Source organism: Nyctibius grandis, chromosome 20 (genome assembly GCF_013368605.1).
Source record: "Nyctibius grandis isolate bNycGra1 chromosome 20, bNycGra1.pri, whole genome shotgun sequence".
NCBI classification, from domain to species: Eukaryota; Metazoa; Chordata; class Aves; order Nyctibiiformes; family Nyctibiidae; genus Nyctibius; species Nyctibius grandis.
In genome coordinates, this window is record NC_090677.1 from 5,515,080 (window position 1) to 5,537,844 (window position 22,765).

The 22,765-nt window shown below is 37.3% G+C and overlaps 2 protein-coding genes across 5 annotated transcripts in view; one reads left to right on the forward strand and one right to left on the reverse strand.

Moving 5' to 3' along the window:
- Positions 1–22,765, forward strand: part of CTNNA3 (catenin alpha 3) — a 515,833-nt gene that overhangs the window by 170,035 nt on the left and 323,033 nt on the right. The window contains exon 1 of one of the 4 annotated variants that reach the window (XM_068416491.1): positions 12,195–12,261. The exons of the other annotated variants lie outside the window; for them this stretch is intronic. Coding sequence (XP_068272592.1) covers positions 12,232–12,261 — 30 coding nt within the window. The 5' untranslated portion in view covers positions 12,195–12,231. Of the gene's footprint in view, positions 1–12,194; positions 12,262–22,765 lie in introns of those variants that run through there. 4 annotated transcript variants of the gene reach the window in all.
- The window catches only part of LRRTM3 (leucine rich repeat transmembrane neuronal 3), an 88,325-nt gene that overhangs the window by 27,194 nt on the left and 38,366 nt on the right, over positions 1–22,765 (reverse strand). The window lies entirely within an intron of this gene.

Here is a 22,765-nt window from a genome sequence, read left to right on the forward strand (position 1 = left end):
GGAGCCCTGTAGGATGGACAGTACAGGGGCTTTCTTGTTTGAATTGCAAAAGATTTGGGCTAGATGGAATATTTTTCCCCTCATCAAGCCACTTAGAATGGTATATATCATAGTTTTTTTCTGGGAGAGTGGGATAATGGATTTAATTATTCTCCCGCTTAAAGCATCATAAATCAGGACTGATTCGCCTGGGTTTATGCTAATAACGCAGTAGATGTAAAAGGAAAATGGGGTTAATCTGCTGATATATTTTGTTGGGCCTTAATAAATTCACCACACTTGTCAAAATAACTCTTGGGTAATTGAATGTATATATTCTATCCTACTGAGTTTTTCTTTGAAAGCCAAGCATCTTTTTGCTAATGCTTCTTTCGGAAACCTTCACTCTGGTGATGCGTTCTTGGCCTGGCCCTGTTTTCCTACCGCGCATGGCAATGAGCTGAATGTGCTGCCATATTGTAGCAGAATGAGTGTCAAAGCAATGTGGAGTTGGCGGAGGCTACTTGTTTAAGAACAAATTCAAAAAGGATTAAAAAGTTCTCGCTGTCGGACCTATTTGTAAAGAAAATCATTCAATTGCTGGGAGGGTAGCTGTAATTGCATGTAAAGCAGTGGGAGGTATCTGTAATTGCTGTCTGTTCCATATATTGTTTCCTGAGAGCACAGGTCCATTCAGCTGCAAAAAATCAGCTTGAAGTTTGGGAGTTGTTAATTGGCCTCAGGATTTGTCTTCATCTTTCTACAAGACTTTTGCCCAGGCTTTTAGAGTGCTAAGTTATTGGCAAAGATAGTGAAGTTTTATTGGAAAAGATTTATTGGTATTTTGTAATTCAGATGATTAAATAAAGCAGATTCACATTTTTGGCCTCACCAGGGTGGCTAAATAGCCTAATGTGGTGTGGGAGAGAATCAATGTGTAGGTAGAGCCTGCGTGCAGTGCAGTTAGCTTGAGGTGCTTCTCCAAGCACAAAGGTGTGCGAAGTTTCCATCTCTATTTCTGTATCACAACATTATTAACTGAACTGATAGTAATCTGTTAGTAATCCCTGTGGATACCCCAGGGGGGGCTTAAAAGCTGCTTTGGGGAAAGGGGCTTGCTTTCCTGGACTGAGGCTGATAGGACAAGAAGCAACAGGCTTCACTTGTTCTGATACTAATGATGGCAGAGCATCGGAGCAGTTTGTGTAGGGAGGGTATGGACTCTCTGTCATGAGGACATCTAGATATCTGTCAGAAGGATCTAGGAAGAGTTGATTGTGATCCTGGGGCTGAGGGTGCACTAGGTGATTTCTTGACAACAGAGCAATGTGCTACAGTTAAAGGAGATTTTTGCCATCTTGGCCTACAGTAGAAAGAAACTATTTTTGGTATTAGAATTACAGATATGTCAGGAGACAACTTGGTAAGTATTTTGTTTGATATCACAGTGAAACAGCAGTTTCCCACTGTGCTCAAGTTCCCTGTGCTACGATACCTGTGCAGCATCGGTATCTGCAGAGTTTGCTTTGCAATTCTTTCCTGTCTTGTACTCAGGTACTCGCTGCATGTACTACATCTGCTTTTAGACATAGCTAAATGGTGAAAGTCTGGGGTTTGTCACAAGTAGTTTCCTCACAAGAGTGGATGCCCACACATCTCTAGCATGTAACAAGTTATGATAAGCCATTTTATTTCTATAGCAGGTGATTTTCCCACAAGATCTCGGTGAGCACTAAACTGATTGTAGTACAAAACTTACGAGGTACGTTTCCGGTTTTTCATATATGGCAATAATGGCATTACTTTAAATGCTGAAATCATCTTTACTAGGGCATAGACTGCAGAAAGCTTTGTGAGTAAATACTTTGCTAACTCCAGTCTATAACTTTCCTAGGGAAGCTGATCACATTTGACAAGGGAAATCGGATTCCACAGGAGGTTATATGAAATTATGAGATGCTGCAAATGGAAACATATTTTCTTGGGAGGAGGAGACAGGACAACTTCTCTGTAATTGAGTTACAGATAAAATTTAATTTAAAGGGTCCAGCAAGCTTGTTTGAAGTTCAAAGAAGCTTGTGCATAAATTTGGCCTGCCTGGAGTTATTGCATCTTAACACATATAGCTTGATCAAAAGAAAAGTAGAAATGGAGTAGTTCCAGAAATCCAGACTGATTAAGTCAATCTTTCTTGCCCAGTGATGGAATTTAGGAAAATAACGTTTGGTCTTCTCTGAAGTATTATCCTCCTGGATCAAAGGATTTCTCTTCCAGCCTTTCTATACTAATCACACAGTTAAAAAAAGTGAACTTCTGTAGTGAAAAGATGATGTTCTTTGTGATCTATTCAAGTTAGCAGTTCATGGGGCTGCTGTCCTGAAATATAAGCTACAGAAATGCTAAGTCAGTGAGAGTATTACTTACCCCTTTAATAGCTTGAATTTACCTCTATGACAAACTTGGAGAATGAAATAGTAAAATGCAGTGTGATCTGTAAAAATGTACTTATTTTGTGTTGTGATTTATTATTCTGTTTCTGTGGAATGGGGGACCTTTTACTTGAAGAACCTCTGGATGATTCTGCTGGCAGTGCTCTGCATCAGGAAGAGGTCAGTAGCAATACAGAATGTTTGCGGGATAAGATCTAAGTATCCAAGAATATACAGAATATGGGTTCTTCAGGAGGTATGCATTTCAATTAGCAGGTATAGATGCTTTTTAATTAGCTAGACTGAAAAATCTGGGTGGAGACAAAAGACCTGGTACCTTTCTTAGCAACTCTAGTTTCTGGAAGCCTTAATTTAAGGAAGCAGGACTTGAAAGTATAATTTATGCCCTAAGATGGGACAGGGTTGGATGAACATTGATGAGGACAGAGAAAATCCGCAGGACTGTAACCTTTCACATAGCAAATATTCTTCTGTGATACTGACAATTTTCCAGTCTTTTAAAGTCTAGTAAAAGCCACCTTAGGGGAAATAAGTACAAAAGTTTTCCATGTGTATATTTCCACATATATTGGAAATACAAACAAGGAAATTATAAAATGTCCTATTTAATGAAATTTGATTTGCTAGACACGGGGCTGTTTTGGAGCTCTGCTGACTGCAAGAGGTCTCTTTGCAGGCCTGCTGATCTACCAGTGTGAAGCTAATTGCAGTGGTAGAACCTGTCATATTTTATAAGTATCATAGTTTTACTTTCTACTGTGATGGTATTCGTATCATTTCAGTGCCTCATAAATACCCTTGGACAGTATTTAAAATAGGCCAAAGAAAAGATATTTAGGTGAGGTAGTTTTAGTATAATGAGCAATTTCTCCTACTTTCCCAGCAAGTTTTTGTGCAATCCTAAAGGCCCGTGAGAGCCACCGAGGAAGCTCACTTTTATGGAATGTGGGAAGCATCATAGCTCATTTTAAGTGTGTGTCGAATATTCCTGCGTGCCTAGTAACTTAAAATCTGGCCTCTATTCGAGGTGACACAACTCTTTAATTCTATTAGGCTGTTAAAAATAATATGAATCTGTTCAGTCACTGACAGCAGGTTTTTTTATTGTGTGGTGATTTGGGATTGTGAGAGTTATGGGGGAAGGTGACCTTGATGCAGGTTTAAGTGCAGCACTTCTTGACACAATGCAGTAGAGAACAGCACTGGTGTTAATTATGTTGTTAAACGCGCTAGAGGTGAATTACTTGAAACAAATTAAACAAGTGACGTTCTTATTTCACGAACTGCATTTAATCTCATGCATGGCTGTGTTTATGATAGAGTTTCAGCAATACAGTAAATTAAATGTGAATAGAAGGCTTGCCAATATCTTCATAAGCAGATGTTTTATGTTTGAAGTAAAATAGAAATAGGATATACCTCAAGTCATTCAGGACAAGAAGGTTGAAGTCTCATGTATTTACTAAAAAAGATAAATTTGCAATTTTGAGTGGTTAGTATTTGCTCTCTTATTCGATCTGAAGCATCCAGAAAGAAATGAGGCTGGTCATTAGGTCATGGAATAAAACTACATTAAACAGAATTTTGCAATGGAATTTTGCAAAGAAATAAGCACAGGTGATAGTATAATCAACTTCGAGGCTGCTGATACTTATTTAGTATGGGTCTTGACATTTTTTGCCGGTTGTAGGAGTTTAGTTTTTCAGTGGTATGAATTAGAAAACCTGTATGATAAATTTCTAAATGTATTTAAAAAATTTGCTACCTGTCAGTACATTTTTTTGCTGTACTTACTGAAATTTCACCACAACCTTTTTTCAACAATCCTAGCTAGCTATGGGAAGAATTGAAAAACCAAAATAAAGGAAAAAATTTCGAGTTCCATTAGTATCCATAATATTGCCTTATTTTTTTAGTGTTTTGGCCAAAACAATTTGGTACATTTGACCCATATTTGTCAAATAGTTTTAGGAAATCACTGTTGCCTTTTGTGGTGAATAAACTGTTTGGAAGGAAAATTCGGGTAGCTCTGCTCCTTAGTAATCCTGGTGCAGAAATGTACTCTTATAATATTGTGAAACCCCTATGTGCCCATCCTCATGTGGGTGGAATTCGTTATTCAATAGTTTTACTAACAATTGCATTCCATTTTGCAATGACAGTTTTCATTAAGACTGCATTTATTCAGAGAAAAGCTAACCTAGTAAGAGTGCCTCAAGTTAAGGGATTTATTGTTGCCCTTTTTTAATATTTTACTTATTCTGAAATTGGTATCATTTAGGCATAATAAAAGTTTTTTGTGGTTTTTTTTTTTTTTTTTTTTGTGCAACATTTTTTCCAGTTGTTTAATGTGTATTACTTGGAGAATGTGTAGTATGTATTTGAAAAATCACATTTTTTAAGATTCTGAGGTAGGATTGAAATGACTGTTAAAAAAAAGAAGAGTTGATAAAGTGTTTGGTTAAGGCTACAGCCACAGATTTAATTTGAAAGTCCTAGGGACATCCATAATTTTATCTTCTACATGGTATTTTTACAATTTTATTTGGGTTTGTTTCAGTGTTAAAATCAAGGTTTACATGAGGTGGAGAATGGGGCTTTTCAGGTCATTAGCTTAAACACACTGTAGAAAATATTTGCTTACATTATCAAGGTTAGTATTTAGCTTAACTTCTACAGAAATGTCCCATCTGACAGGGCATATATTCAATAAGCCTGTGACTACTTTTTATACCTGTAGATTTTGAGTTAAAATCTCATCAGTGGACTAGAACCCATACAAAAGAAGTCATGTTTGGAGTTTGATGTTAAGAGAGGGGATATCTGAATACAGGAGTGACAGGTGCAGCAAATCTTAATTTTGCTGCAGTTTTTATTGCAGCAAAATTGAGAGAATTGAATTCAGTCACATAGTTTAGAAATAGGTTTTTTGTGGGTTTTTTTTTGTTTGTTTGTTTTTTTCCCCAAGAGGCTTTGAGTTCTGCAGGGTATCTGTGTGGAGATGGCTTGTCCTCCTCCTGGGACATGGGCAGGGTTCTGGGGCATCTGTGGTGTGTGAGGGAGAGTTGGGGTTTCTTTCCCCTGCTTGCATTTTGGTGTGCTGGTTGCTCAGAGAAAGGTTTTGCCCCATCTTCGGCTCTGGTTTAAATTATCATACCCACCAAAAGACCTTCTCTTTACCAATTTTAGCCTCGTAAGTGTTATGGGCCAAATGCAGTGCTCTCAAACCTGACCTCTCATCTGTGTTTGCAGATAGACACACACGTGAGGCAGAAGCAGTTTTAAGTCAAGAATGGTTTAGAGACAAACATACCTGCCATGATAGTAGATGTATATACATAGTGTAATTGTTCGTTATGTTGTAAGAATAGACCTTACGATTTTGAGGTCTTCTTTTTTATTCCTAAAAATGTTTTTTTTTTTTCCTGTCATCTAATAAAGCCATCATTTCTGTCACACATTTTTCATAAAACTAGAGCTGTAAAGTCATTGCTGTAAATTTGTTACGAGTATGTGCATGTATAAGCACAGAGCATTATGGTTTTTGCATTTCTCTGTTTTAAAGGAGGCAAGAATCAAGACTGTAAAGTCTAACACAAAAATAAAGCAATGACAAAGTCTGGAAAAAATAATTTCAAATAATTACCAAATGAACTTTTAGGAAGGAGACAGGATATGCCTTTTGAGGAGAAAGTGAGTTTGAAAGGCACCAGCAATATGATTTATCACAATTCCTGGATAATGCATCACACTGAAATCCTATTTATCTAGTCTATTGCCGTTGGCAATTAATCTCAAACAAGGACACAAAGCATACTGAGAAAGGTGAAGTAACAAACCAGAACCGTGTCCGTACCTGCTGTAGGGTCTTCTGTAATAGCTTTATTGTCTGAAGTATCAACGAGAGAAGAGATCAGGAGGAGATTTCTCCTCTGCCCACTCTCTGTGTTTACATAATCCGGTCTGGCACTTAATGAACTCCTTGGTGGTGTAGTGTTGTTCTTAATTTCACAACTGTACCAAATTTTACTTCATATTACAATCACTAGAAGGGCTGGAAAACAAAAATCATGCTTTGTGTAGATAAGAATAAGATAAATCCTGGCTTGAAGAGCTTTCTATTAGTTAATAGCATTATAGTAGATAAATATGGTTGCTACTTGATTGAGTTACCTCCTGTTATTTTTTTTTTCTTTCTTTCTTCCCCTGCCCCCTGTAAGACAGGTACTTGGAAATTGTTGTTTCAGGATATTTGAAGATTTATTTAAGATTAGTAGAAATAGACTTGAATTGCAAAATTTGCATCCAGATCTTAATATCTTATGTCTCGGAGTTCTGGGAGACGTTATTTGTATTGTAACATTTTAGAAACAGTGCTTGGGATCTACAAATGAGCTCAGAATTCAAATGCCGGCAAAATAAATGCATTTTTGGGTTGTGCCTATTTGTAATTATGATGGATGCAGAATCTGTTTGTTATGGAGGTCTCTCACAGCAGTTGCATACAAAATAATTTGCTTGTTACCTTTCCCTTCTTCTCATACCTCATCTCCTTTGAAAGTCGCTATTTGTCATTTTATGGCACTGGTGAGTAAGTGCTGCTGAGTCAATGCTTGATTAGTTTCCAGCTGGTCCTGTGTGGGTAATTTATTTAGATGCCAAACAATCAAATTAAATTTTCAGAGTATTATGGCTTTACTAGAACTGCAATGTGGTGTTGTCGTCATGGTGCCATCCCCAAAGACTCTCATGGCCAGCGACTACTCGGACGTCACCTCCCAAACGGGCGGTGACATCAGTCTGCCGTAGCACAGCTGTCCCTCTGGATTTTCATTACCTTTTGCAACAGTGGGATGTTGTAACAGTACCCCCGACGGCTTCCATTAATACCAGCCTGAAACCATTTTGAAACATTGCAGAGGGATTTTTGTCAAGAACATATGAAAAGTTTTCTTTTACTGCAGTGGCAACGTTTGGCAAAGAAAATTACCAGCACAATAATTCTTCTTGTAATTTTTTAAAAAATACTAGTAGATTTTTCTATGCATCTATATTATCTAACCATGCATATTGATGCATAATTGATTTTGTTATAAAAATAATCTGAAATTGATGTGACATGAAACAGAAAGCATTCCTCAATTTGCCAAGTGAAAATTTTGTAAATTGTGATTAGGTGACATTTATGTACCTTCACTTATGTTAACACTCAATCATTTAATGTAGTTGATTCAAATGTCAAATTTTACTTGAAATATTAATGTGGTTTGATTTCATAGCTTCTCATACTTTGTACTCATCACATCTGCTGTGGAACAGGGAAAAGTATTGAAAATATGCATGTTGCTTATATAAAATGGTCTAGCATGCACTTGATAGTTTGAAAGTTTAGACCAGTTTCATGGGGAGAGTGGCTTCTGCGTATCAGGATGGGTAGCTCTGGGAGAAGACAACCTCATTTTTCTTTCTACTCTTTAATCGTGTTCTAGGGTCTCCTCTGCTTTACAGAAGCTTTGCCATATGGTACTGGATTAAATTATTATTACTTTTATCTTTCATTAGGGGGAGGAAAAAAAAAAAGGTATGACTTATTATTGACTTCACTCAGATACCACTGTTCCAAGAACTGGCAGGGCTAATGGGCAAAGTTTCAGGGCAGAATTGCTTTTGTTAGAGGAGCTTCTAGAGAAACCACTGTCTATGTCTAGATCAGTGAGTGCAATAGAGGCAAATGTATAGAGTGAAACAGTGAGGAGGACCTAGAGTCTGCACTGTGTGTATTTTCTTTCAGACCATGTCTGATCTTGTGGAGGGAGCACTCATAAGCAGGTGAAACATTCCTGGAGCACATCCTCTGATTTAGTTTTATGCAAAAGGATTGCAGTTTGTTTGCTTTGAGACCACTACTTAATGCCAGCCAAACTGTGATAAGCTCCTGAAGTGCTTGTCTAAACGCGCTGAGAGGCATGTATGTTCAAATGGGTAAGGTGGAAATTCCCCACTGTTTAAACTGTGGATTTTGTCAGACGTGCTAAAATTATTTTTCTTCAACCAGTATGGCAGGCCACAGCTACAGTTCAATGGAGATAAGGATGGCAACCTCTCAACAGGTATAGTGTCAGCACAGAGAAAAGGTGGTAGGAACTACAAATGATACAAAATAGCTATATTGCTGGTAATGGATAAACTTAATGATTCCCATGCCTCCCGGGTTGTCATTGTTCTTTTCAAATGGGAGTACCTTATGTGTCTTAAGTATTTACTATGATCTGTCTGAAAGCTACAATGCCTTCTGTAAAGAAGAGAGTTTAAAACTCACTGAATTTCAAAAAGTCATCAGTTCCCCTGCTTTCAGGCTTCTATATAATCCTAAAGTTCTCTGGAGAAGTGTTACAGCATTAGAGGGTGTGATATTTGGCATCTGCATTGCCTCAGGAATATTTTCATGATTAAGGCTTGTCATTCATCTCCTAAAATCCCTGAGAATAAAAATACCTTTTATACTAACGTAATTTCTCAAACAACACAGTCAAGAAAGCAGCTGGGGCTCATTTCACCTTTATTAAGGAGTTTGGTAAGTGAATAGAGTAGTGCCATAAAAATCTGTTCTGACTCTTCTCTCATAATCGAGGATTCACTGTAGAAACCATAACTGTGACCTTAAGCATTCTGTGTCCGAAAGGGAATGTATAACAAATGTGTGTCAAAAGGTGGTATCTCACTGGAGGTCCATAACAAGATTACTAGGCTCTATAGTTAGCTCTGCTCCTTTTTTATTAGTAATCTTTTTTTCATGTTAGAAGGGGGTCTTTTAGGGGCAAGAAAAAGGTCTGTGTATCTACCTGTTGGTAGTTGTTTGATTAAACCTTGTGATGGCCAAAAAACTCTGCTTCCAAAATCTTAGGACAGATGCCTTAAAAATAGCTCAGTAAGTGTTTACTGTATTTATCAAATCTAAATTTGGTACAGCGTCTGTCAGAGGTTTGAGGTTCCCATAATTCAGAGCATGTAACCAGAGATGCTGGTTTGTATAAATATGAGTTAGTCAAGCAAACCTAGGGAAGTAGGTTAGTCTAAAATCCGATGCGATTAACCCAACTGCAAGATACTATCAAAGCTGGGGAAGAAGATACTTATCTAAGGGCAAAGGCTTGTGGAATGTCACTTTGCTGAATCCAGCTTTTGATTCCCATACAGAGGGCTCTAGAACTACTTCCTAGTGACTCAGGAACCTACACAGATAATTTTTGAAGAGATTACTTGAAAATAGCAGTGTGTTGGAATGAATTAGGTATTTCTGAGATGTCCTCCACATTTGTTTCCTGATATTCCGTCATTCCCTGTATGCTCAAATGTGTAGAAGTGGCTACCAGAAGACAGTCTGCATCCTTGTCATAAACCCCCAGGCCTCCGTGCAATCCCATCAAGGCTGTGTTGATACAGACCAACAAGGGACAAGTCTCAGGAAGGGTTCTGTAGAACACGATAGTTTGGAATAAATAGAACATAAATCAGGAGGTTCCTTTTTTTGCTGCTTACGATCATCACTGAAACCCAGGTTTCTCCTCTTCTCTTTTCTTTTACTGATTTTGCTCTAGGACCTCATTTTCCTGATGTTAGAAATTCTTTAAATTCTAATTACAATGTTATTGGGTCAATATAAACATCTTTCACTGCCTTTCAGTTTAAATTAACCTTCTTTTTCTCTGGCGTTTATTTACTGATACATACCTAATTTTCTCCTTTGTCCTTAATTTTCGTATACTAATAATCTAAGCTGTTAATTTCCTCTCATCCATCCTAGTGATTGTCATACAAGTTCTTCTCTGCATCAGAGATTCACTTTGAATCTCTTTCTCAAATATAACTGAATGGAATTATGTGTTATCCAAGAGAAACTCTTACTTGTACCATTTATAATAATGTTTACACCTCCCTTTCTGTACTGAAAATTACTCAATTGACATGTTTAAGATCAGCTTTACCTTTTTCACAGTCTTACTGCATTACTTCTTCATAAAGATTGGGATTGATTAATACATTAAAGTCTTTTTTCCTGCTGTTATTTCCAGTGGATAAGCCCATTGTTTACAGAAAAAAAATTTCATCTCTTAATGCATGACTTTGTACTATTTCCCATCAATTTTAATCTTTTTCCTACTACTGCAGTCTTCTCTGACATCTTTCAATGTAAAACTCTAATCCGCCACTGTTGATGATTCTTCATAAATTTGTGTATCAGCAAATTTCATTAGCATAATTTTACTTTTTTGTGCTAAAATCATTAATGAAAATACGGAGATAGCCCATTTATAATCTCTCACCAGCCCTGTACTTTCTCTTCAAACACTGAATTTTTGCTTCTTTTTTAACTAGCTCCTTATCCACCGCAGAATTCTCATTGCTAATCTTCATGTCTTCATCAAAACTAATAGTTTTTCCAGGCAATATATCAGATGATTTCTCAAAGTTCAAATGGGAGCTGTGACACACAGAAGTAGTATCTTTGAGGGGAAGAAGTTTCAGAGCCAAAAGGCGAGTAAAAGCCTTACACAGGAATGAAGGTCAAAAAATAAGATATTAATTCTGGAACATGGCAAGGTAAAGGTGTCATTAGAGTCAGAGAGAGTTGATAACATGGTCAGTTTGATAGGGAATTATTAGAGGAAATTATAGATGTAAATGCTGTGTGTTTGGGATGAGGGGAGTAATACAGTCCTTTGAAAAGCTAATCAGCAGACTTCAGGGGTTTGATCAGGAGGCTGATACACAAAGTACTTTTCACACAAAATTGATTTGTTTTCTTTAATTCAGGGGCCAGCATTGCATCTTTAGAGTAGCTGATAAAGTTTGGTTATGACTACTACTTTACAGTTGGTACTTTAAAGCCTTTACCCTTAACTGATATCTCATGTTGTAGGAAATTGGACTGAAACTAAACTCAGGAATTAGAGTCTGCTGCTTTTCTTGAACAAATGCAACAGATTTATTGCTAATGACTGGTTTACTTATTTCTCTTGTTTTTGATGTTGTATTGTTTAAGCAGGTCTAAATGCCATAACTATATACAGTAGGAAGATGTTGACTCTCATTCTCTGAGTTTATAATCTATTTAAGTAATTAGAAGTAGTTGGATTATCAGTTCATTAAGGGAGGCACAAGATCATGGTCACATTATGATGTGTATAGAGCATCCTGACAAAGATAAATGTCAGGGAATAATCTGGGGGAAGAAAGCTGTCAGAAGGCTGTTTGAATTTATGAAACCATATATCTTACAAAGCTTGTAAAATCCAACTGCGTAAGAACCTGTTTTACATCCCATGGGTGACATTCTTATTGTTAGAGACCATGTTTAAGCAGTCGAACGTTTTTGAAAATGTTTTGTCATTATTTCTTTTATTTCTCTGATTCTTTTTTTCCCCCCTGAAGAAGTGTGACTGCATTAGTTCAAAAGGTTTCTCCACCCCCAGCAAATGTCACAGCTGTTAGGGGCTCCCGTAGCTTCCAGAGCTGCTTTGCAGTTTTAAGAGCTACTCTTGCTTGCAGTGAATCGTAAATAGCACCTAAAAATACACTTCCAGCTGGAAGCCTTCATGCAGTCCCCCCTCTTGCTCTTTTAAAATCACCCCGGTGGGCACCATTGTGCCAATTTCATCAGAGTCTTAACAACTTAATGGTCTTGAGTTTCTTTCACTAATCTGGAGGTGGTCTCCGCAGAGCAAGAGAGAGTAGCAGTAAAGAATCATTTTCAGCAGGCGTCTTCTGAGACGAGGAAACCAGTGGACGTTTGTGAACATGAATGTACGGAATCTTAACCAAGAGAATTCTGGTGGGCTTTGTGTTTGAAGTGCTGCTATTACGTCACCTTTCTGAGGAAGTAATCCTTTTTAAACACAGAAACCTTTGAAGAACTCTTACAAAGTTACTTGGTATTTATATTTGCATGCATGTAGAATACAGGAGGCTGGATTTGTTTGAGAAATATGACTAAATGGAATTAGCATGCTGTTTTGTGGCTTCTCCCATTAATTTCAGAAATTGGTATTATAAGCTAAAAATCAGACAATGAGTCAGCATCCATAACTTTCAGGTTTGGTCCAGATGAGCGTTTACATGTTTAGATATTAGTGTCTAAATTTATGATCTTCCCTTGCTTGTCTTCGTGATGTATATGATATAACTGTCGAAACATCAAGCCACTGGGCTGTTTTAGCCAACTATTAACACAGCATCAAGAAATGATGCAACTGTTTATTCCTGAGGTTGGCCGAGTCTGGTAGCTCATTGCAGTCCTCAGAATACACCAAGTGGGCATGAACTAAACCTCATTTTTGTTTTCTGCTCCTCCTGTGCCTTACACAGCTGGTAAGAAACTTCTGTATTGGAAGTTCATTCTAAGAATGATTACATTTATTAAATAGAGACAATGCACTTCAGTTGTGAATAGGATAGTAAGAATCTGAAAGAAAATTAGAAATAATATAATAAATTCTTATTAGAAGTTCATTTTAAATGAACTTTAGTGGGAACATGAGTGAGCTGTATAACATTATGACATATCAAAACGATCCTGCCTGTATAAAAATACTTAACCAGTGAAATATTAGAGAGAAATGTGACATAAGGCTGAGCTTCGAACACATAGTCATGTCCTAAATGCATCCTATTGTGGCTGGCTTTAGCCATTCCCTTATTCCCCTGGTTTCTGTGTCTCCTTCAAAAAGCATGACTTCTAACAGCTGGAGGAGAAGGCAGCATGCTAAGAGTGCATGGAGGGGATTAGTAAAGTTAATTTTCAAATACTCCAGATGAGTTTCTTGGCTGTTAGCTACTTCCATTAGGCAGAAACCTGTTGAGTTCCAATTTGTGCCTCCACAAAAATGCTGAATTGTGTCTGCTGATACATTATTAAGTCTGCAGGGCCAAATTTTCTGCCAGTGTAAAAATTCCACTGATGACATTTACAGCATCCAAAGATTTGGCCCATTAGTAGCTGGTTCCTTAGGATTTAATTTCTTGTATTGGCACTATAATGTATTTGGGAGACTGTGACACTCGATTACAGCTTTTTATTGGAAGAAAATACTGTAAGATACCTATTCAATCTCAATTATTTTAAAGTCAGTGAAATCTAGTGATTGCTACTGTGAGAGATGCTTGCATTGGGTAAGATGACAGAGAAGTGACTAGTAAAATCCAGTGAGTAATCTAAAATAGGTAGTACTCACCAAGGCTTTCAATGTCTTTTAATGCTGTTATCAGACCATGAGGAAGAAAGACCAGTGGTAACATAAAGTACCAATAGACTACTGCCCTGATTAAGACAGCTTCCTAAAGACCTGAAATAGAGCAGTGCTAAAAATTGTGTCACGGTTGATAAAATTGATTACTTTGAAAATGTTACTAGTTCTGCACACAGGCTACAAAGTAATGTGTTTTACCCAGTATTTTCTTTAGGCAACAAAGACTTCCTGGTACTGGACTTCCAGCATTTCTGCCTCACATTTTCAGCTCAATTGCATTGGTGTTAGTCTTGAATACTCCCATTGCACTCGGTGGAGTTACGCTCTGCTTGTTTTGTAGCGGTTGAGAAAAGAATAAGGCTAAATGCTGGTAACTGTTTTTGGAAGAAACAAAGGCATTAAGGAAGCTATATTTTATTTTATGATCACTGTTAATTTTAGAGTTTGCTGCGATGACTTGCTTGACACTGATCATAAATTGTTTACTAGGGAGCTGGATTATAGAATTATCTGGTTGATATAGACAACAACACCTTTTTCTGTGTCTCTTCTTTTGCTGAATTCCTAAGTCTAACACCTTTTAAAACTGTGATTATCAGCAAGGCAGTCGTTGCTGTTACTGCAAACAAAGGCACAGATTGAGAGGTAAGACCAGTGGATCGTCCCTTTAGTGAGTCTGCTAGGGTAAAGGAAGCTTCACTAATGAAAATTCCTCACGTTAAGGGGCTGTTTGCGAGGGAGAAAAAGCAGTATTACCAGGTCGTACTTTCTTGCCTAAAGGATCCGAGAGGATTTCTTCAGAGTTAATGCTCCTGTATAGGGGACTTAACCATCCTTCTGCTGGCACTATTTTTTCATGAACATAAAGGCAGCTAACAAAAGGCTGGCAACACTACAGGTTCTGAAATTATATTTCTTGTATTTTTTTTCCATCTTTTCTCCATCAACAGCAGTCTTAAGAAATGTCATGGTCAGTAATAATTTTTTATTGTTTTTATTCATGCAGAGTGAAACATATAAGATTTACTGAAGCCTTGGAAAAGGCATGCCACAACATCAGAGGTTAGGACTCGAGTATTCACAGAGCTTTATGGAAATGTATTAAAAAGACCTTCCTGGCCTTGTTCATTAGTATCAGTGCTTCAGTTTCGCAAAGACTGTGTTTTATACCCACATTTACTATGCACCAAAGCTGTGCTTCTACTAGCAATATGCTTCTAGTACCGAGTCTTTCGAACTCTCACTTTAAAGGTGGATTTATTGCAAATCAGATGGGTTCGTATTTAATGTTTGATATGATATAGTAAGCTATGCCCATATAATCCTGAAACTTTAGCTATAAAATCTTGGCTAATCAAAGAAAGAGAAAGTTCAGATGACTCTTTTTATTAATTACATTATCCTGAACATTTTTTTATGTGAACTGACATGTTCCCTTTTTAACGCTATTGCCTGGGTTTACAAAGGGTCAGTAAACTGTGGTGGGATTTCTGTCAGTTCAGTGCAGAGGGAATGAGGTGCAGGAAACCTGGCTTCTATCACCTGCCTCTGCCAATGGCCTGGTCATCTTTGGGACTTCCCTTTCTGAAACTCAGTTCCCTCATCTCTCAATTATAGATTTTGATGCTGATGTTTGGACAGTGCTTTTTGATTTACTGATGACCTGGGTGTTTTTATTAGTCATTACCTATTCATGCATATCCACATCTTTATAAAACTGTTTTGGAAATAAGTAGTAACTGCAAATTTTGGGCTGATGTATTGTGGCATGAGAAAGGATGCACTGAATATCAGACCCAAGAGTTGATGTGTACAGCACAAGAGGAAGGGCCCTGAATGAAACAGGAACGTTCTTGTCAAAGCAACGATACAGAAATGCAGGACATGCTGTGGTGGTTGTCCTGCTCCAATAAAATAAAGAGGCAGCTGGCCTCAGAACAATTAGGAGTTAGAAAAAAATACTGCAAGTGGAAGTACCGGTATCTCTAATGTGATGTAACAGAGTGGTGCTTTGAATCACACTATCAGTGGCCTAGGTTAATGCCTTGAGTATTTGAGTTATGCTGTTTATTTTGCAGCACAGAGAACACACTGACATGTCATGTTATTCAGAACTCAGAGTTAAATTAGTCTGCATATGAAGATTAAAAACGTCGCTCTTACAGCAAAACAAGCACTGGCTGCATGGGAAGAAGTGCCTGACAACTTAAGACTCCCTGTGAAGGGTTTTGAGGGCTTGCATTGGATACACTTGTGAAAATAATAGGTGAATGGGTGCTTCACAGTTCCTTCAACAATGGTTTGTTTTTTTTTTCCTGATAGAAATTAAATTTATGCTTGTCTGTGATAGCTTGATATTTAAGTGGTTCTTCACCTTTTCTGCAGTCTTTTTGTGCTGAGTTGTCTGTTGGCTTAAAGTATATTTGATTTTTATCACCCATGGAAACAAGCATGACTGAAGGAAAAAGCTTGCTAGGAGTAAGTTTGCACCTCTTTTTATACAGTGTTAAATAAGATGAATAGAAAGATGTTCTTAACCTCAACCTCTTCAGAGGCGTTTTGAGCCTTTAACTTCTACTGGCATGATTCCATGTGTCTTCTACTTTCTTACATTACTTTCTCATGTCACCCCTAGAATTATCAAGTCAAAATCAATGTTAAATTGAAGAATTGTAGCTACTGAAGACAGAACTTCACGTCTTTTGTGCATGATGAAAATACATATGGGAATTGCTTTCTCTGACCTTAAGCCATTTTTCATTCTTAGAGATCATGTTGAAAGAACTTAATCCAAATGAGATTTTCTGCTTTAGTTTTTCCAGAGTATTCTTCCCAATGTCAACCATGATGTGTAAGGCTGAAAAGCTGGTCTATAACACTAATGAGCTATATGTGGCAGTATACATTTTCCTTTGGAAAGGAAATGCAAAGCGATGTTAAGAATCAAATTATAAAATTCATAGTATGGACTGAGTTACTTATGATTTCCATTACTCTAGTGCTAAGAGAATGCCAGGTCAGTAGATGGCTTGTTATCCTAAATGTAGCAGAGAAAAGAATTTTCGGGGTGCCTTTTGCTTTGTTTCTTTTATGAAGCACAGGCAATTTTTCAAAAGTGGGAAGTCTTTAAAAGTCATCAACTGTTTAAAAGTCATCAACAATCATTGTCCAAAATCACAATATAAGGTTTGGGAAAAGGAGATGAGGAATGAATGCATTTAAAAGTTATTTTTATTTTTTCATCTCAATTTTGGAATCTTTACTGTCAAATTATTTAATATTTTCAGTCTTTTCCTCACAGCCAAGACAGCAAGACTTGATTTTTTTTTTTTTTTTTTTTTTTTCATAGCATATAATTCATTTTTCTCACGATTGTATGCTGGGAAAATGTGCACACAGCAAAATCTCAAGAGGTGGGAGACTCAGTTGTATTTTTACAAAGATAAGAGATATTCCTGAAACTTTTACAATACTCATGCTTAGGATAAGTGCAATGTGGATACTACTTAGTTATGAAAAGGAAGTATATTGTGTTGGGTTTGGGAATCACTCTTAGGATGTAGACAAGCTGGAGAAATAGGAATGGTAAGAGACTTAGAAAATAATACCTATGAGGAAAGATTGAAAGAGCTGGGCTTGCTAAGACTAGAAACGAGAAGATGAAAAGTGATGAAGCAGTTTTTCAATACATGAAATACTGTTAACTTGCTCAACACCTTCAGAAGAAGATATGTTCTAGCAGTTTAAATTTAACCCTTGAATTCAAAGTGCCAGACTTCAAGGCTAAAACTAGGATATGGGGCACTTTGCAGCCTCATGCAGAAGAGAGAGGAAAAAAATTACAGATTTGACTGTTTCCATTTTAGTATTTAATTTCTGAGATATATAAGACTACATTTTGAGGTTGTGAATGATAAATATTTTTATCTAAAGTTCCTTGGTCTTTTGGTGAACCCTTGATTGTGTCATGTTGGATTCCAAAATAACGATTGAGAGTTTGGGCAGACAGGATGAGTGTCAAGACAGCCTGAATACTCAGATTTCGTTTTCTAAACTTTCTTCAGTGCATATGCTGTCACTGACACATAGAATGTCACTCAATTTTATTTCGTTTACACAAGATCAAACCCAAACAGCTCATGTCCTTATTCTATGGCTGTCGTAGAATTAACAGAGTGAAGCTGTGTCCTGCAAAGACTAACGGATGCAGACCATTAGAAGATGAAGCTATAAAGAATGAAATTTCAATGGGGATTCATTTTGAAATACCTCAAATGGTGCTTTAGTTATTTCTTAGAAATTAAATAACCTGTCTTCATCCCCTGTTAAGCAGCAGAGCTCCACTAATATCAAGGAAACTATCTTAATTTAAACTTGCTGAGGACATGGCTGTGAATCGTTTGAAAGAGCCAGAAATAGTTCTTATTCTAAATTTGCTTTTGATTAAAATATCTTTCGTCAGTGCAGTTCCTTATCTGATGTGTTGGGGTACCTTGAACATAATTTGCATTTCTTGGCTTTTCTTTTTTTTTTCAAGGGCAGGCACTGGTAATGATGTGTGTAGGGAAAAAAAGGTAACAGAGAGATGTATGCAGCATAATGTAACACGGCTGAATTTAGGTCTGGATCCAGCTTTGCTGGTGGTGGTGTTATACATCAGCACAGCTTCTCTCTGACATGATCTGAAATACATATTGTGGGATGGGGATACTGAAATACAGCCAAGAAGTCTTCCGTCATTGGGAAGGTCGCTCTAGCTGCTTTATGTACCAGTTACAGGTAGTCTGCAATAACAATTCTCTTACAAACATCTCCGTAATACGTTTCTGACAATACATACTAGAGTCAATATAGTCCCACTGAGTAAAGAACTGTAATATTTAAAGTGACTCATGCACACTAATTTAGAGGGTGGCTGCCTACAATTTCCAGGTGCCATCAATCTCCTTGGTAAGATAATTTCCTGCCTTCATATATACGGAGGAGGGAAGGATACACCATGAATTGCTGATGATGGGGATGATACTTAGCCTTCATATAGTGTTTTTTGCCTTCAAGGCAGTTTACAAGTATGACTTAATGTTCATCATATCCTTCAGAGTTGTTAAGTATTAATATTCCCATTTTGTAGAAGGGGAAATTGAAGGAAAGAAGTTAGATAACTTTCCCAAGACTTTGAAAGGAATCATGGGAGTAATTTTCCTCTGCCTAGAGTATGTATCCCTTCTTTTCCTCAAATGCTTCTGTATTTATCCTACTGTTTCCTAGTGTAAAGGACTGGGCCAGTACTGGACACTATGCAGTGTCAGAGGGTGTGCTGACAATTAGAATAAGTAAAAAATTGCTCTTGGACATTTTTTAGAAATTTGTAAGCTAAGAAATGTTCCCAGATGGTATTTAATGTAAGCACGAGAGATTTAAATCAGATTGTAAGCTCACTGGGAGACATGAAAAAGTCTTCAAAAGCTGTTCAGCCACAAGAATAAAGCAATGTAACTACTTGGTTGAAATCCTGCTCAGTTCAAGGTGGTTGTTTTTTTTCCATTAACTTAAGTGAACTTAAATGGAAATCTCAGAGGTAGCACTTGCAGAACTTTTTCTTTAATATGTATATTTATTTTATTTTCGTCTGTGTCTGCCATTGCTTTTAATTTTTCTGTAATCTGAAACAAAAATACGAGTGAAGGCTGCAGATACAGGTGGTTTCTTTTGAAGCAATGGGGAGTCTGCTAGGGAGACAAGAATGGAAAACATTGATATTTGCTTACAAAACCCTGGTGTCTACTAGAAATGTGTTTTATTAATATAAGACACTTCATAAAAGGTCAAAAATAAAAGAAAACTTATTTACTCCATTCTCTTAAGCAGAATGTTGGCAAAGTAGAAGTGCGAGATCTAATCAAAGGACATTATTTTTTAATATGTGCAGATATAAAAGCTATATTTTATACTGTGTTCTCTATGGTGATCATTACGGTACAGACATATATGTAGTATTGAAGGGACTATTCAGGAATTTACAGAAAGTAAAAGATCATGGTTTCTGATGAGTAGGTAACAGCAATTAAATATTCTTTGGCAGGAGCTACATTTTCCTACTTGATTTGACTCCTGTCTGGGACTTTTATAAATTTGAGTCCATTCACTTGCCAAGCCAAATGCACATACTGTTGAAGGGTGTGATTTCTTATACACCTGATGAAAACATTACACTTAAAGTGAAATAATTAGCAAACTAAACATATTTTATTTATATTAATTCAGTGGTTGTGAAAGCCAGAACTGGTATATAGTCAACTATCAGCTCCTTTGCTAAGCTAGCTTTACGAATGGATTTTGAGTCCCAAGTTTCAAACTTTATTTCACAGACCTGGATTCCTAAAATGAAGACAGATTAATCTATACTGAATTAATTCAAATAGCTTTGGTAAGGTGAATATTTTTTAAAATGAGTTTTGTAGGCTGGCATTCCGTTGTAGTGCCCTCAGCATAGTGGCAGTTAACGCAAAAGATCTGTATATGATTCAGGAGCTGATGGGAGGCCGAGGTATTTAGGCTGTGTTCGGTGTGCTAGCACAGATGGAGAGAAGGGCTGTAAAGCACATTACAACCTTGACTGTCCGCAAATGAGCGAAAAAGGAAAAAAACATAGGGAGGAAAGAGAATAGAAAACAAATTAAAAAGGCTTTTTGCTTCAAATCTGAAAGGATTAGAATGGTTTCGTAACAATTTCTTGATTCTGAATATTTTTAGAACTAAATTTGTGATTTCTGACTGAGGTATCATGTTTAGAAAAATAAGCATTTAGCTAAAGTAATTGTGTGCTTGTGGAGATAGCCACATTTGTGCATCCATTTCTAGAATTTAAAAGTAATAACTTTCTTGTTTCACTTCAATGCTAGGGTGGTGAGCACAGGCTCAAAATGCCTGAATGTTTATTCTTTCCCTCTGTTCTTTGGGTCATTAGGAGCATTTGAGTCCTCCTGTCTTTGTGCACATTTTTTGTTGTTTTTTTGTTGAGGTTTTTTTTTTTTTGTCTGTTTGTTTTGTGTTTTAAGAATGGATCTACTAACTTCTAATTCATTGTCACATCACGGTGGAAGGTTGACTTTTTTGGAGTTAAATGTCAATTTTTTAAATTCTGGTAAAACAAGATAATGATCATTTGGGTTTGAAAAGTAGCTTTTTGTACTGATGTGAAAGCTAATGTTGAATTTTTATCAGCATATTTTTCAAAAAGTTTTGCATTCATTAATACCTCTGTTCAATGCGAAAAAAATAAATTGTAATGACAAGAAATTTTTTTTAATTTAATATTGAAACATTTAAAAATTTTTCACTCTTTCAGCCTATTTTTATTCATTTTCTGAAATTTTCAGGGATGTAAAAAATAGTGAAAATATTTTCACAGCTCCATTTTTTTAGCAATTTAGTTTCATTTAATTTCTAAGTGCTTTAATGGCAAGCATTGTGAAAATTCAAAGTTTTTAAGCTTCATGTTCATTTGACTCTCCTGTAGAACTGATGTTTCTAATGACATAAATTGTTGTGCCTTCTTCTATCTTTCCAAAATAAAAATCACCTGTGTCTTAAAAAATAGTAGAGGTCAAACTGGGCCAGAACAGGCTAGCTGGTTAAAAACTGACAGGGAAGGAGACGAACGGACACATAGTGATACGGAACCACATCTCCTCACCCAGACGTATCTAGAGCAAAGTTTTCTCTGGTTTAATTCTGTTTCTTCCTTCACTTTATAGAAAGATACTCTAGTTATTTTTGGTGGACTATACTTAAAGAGAGACCATCAGTTCTCAAATCTGTATACACAAAAATTTTAAAACTCAGAAATCTGCAAGATTTATTTAGCTTGAGAAGTAAATGAGTACCCTTTGTGACTGGTACAGCCCAGCAAACCCAGGCGTACCGCGCCGAAGGGAGGTGCTTCAGCTCTCCTACCCGGCTGAGAGCGCTTGTTTTTTCAGTACCAGCAAAACACGTTCCTACCTTTCTTTAGAGCGATGGGCATCCTTTCAAGACAATTAACAGCCATTCTTTTTGCAAACTTAGCAACTACTACTGAAGTATGTGTGGAAAACAGCATTACCAGATGTTCAGTATTGATGTGTTTTTCAGTGTTGATTCTTTTACTGCCTCGGAGGGAAAAGTTCATAGAATCATAGAATGGTTTGGGTTGGAAGGGACCTTAAAGCTCATCTAATTCCAGCTCCCCTGCCACAGGCAGGGACACCTTCCCCTAGACCAGGTTGCTCCAAGCCCCATCCAGCCTGGCCTTGAACACTGCCAGGGAGGGGCACGAACAGCTTCTCTGGGCAACCTGGGCCAGGGTCTCACCACCCTCACAGGAAAGAATTTCTGCCTAGTATCTAATCTAAATCTCCCCTCCTTCAGTTTAAAACCGTTCCCCCCTCGTCCTATCACTACTTGCCCTTGTAAAAAGTCCCTCTTCAGCTTTCTTGTAGGCCCCTTCAGGTACTGGAAGGCTGCTCCATAAGGTCTCCATGGAGCCTTCTCTTCTCCAGGCTGAACCACCCCAACTCTCTCAGCCTGTCTTCATAGGAGAGATGCTCCAGCCCTCTGATCATCTTTGTGGCCTCCTCTGGACTCGCTCCAACAGCTCCATGTCCTTCTTGTGTTGGGGCCCCCAGAGCTGGATGCAGGTCCCCAGAGCTGGATGCAAAAGTTACTTCTTTTCAATTCTGTTTCATCTAACATACTGTATTAGTCCACTGCATCTTTCCTTCAATGGGAATATTCATACAGTCGCTCTCTTATATTCTTCTCCCAATATTCACAGAATTTGTAAGAACTTTATATTTTTAAGAGCTTTGCCCTCTACTAAATTAGGCCAAAATAGGCTAGTTGCCTAAAAACTAACAGGAAAGGAGGCAAACTGGCACTTGCACATATACAATCAAGGGAAAACATTATGGTTTCCTAAGGACATCAGGCTTAAGAGATAGGCAAAAAGTAGCAGAAACCTTCACACCACAAACGCAGCTCTGCCCCTCTAAACATTTTCCCCTTCTCCCCTCCTTGTTGGGAGCAAAGTAAAGACAAGCTTTATATAGC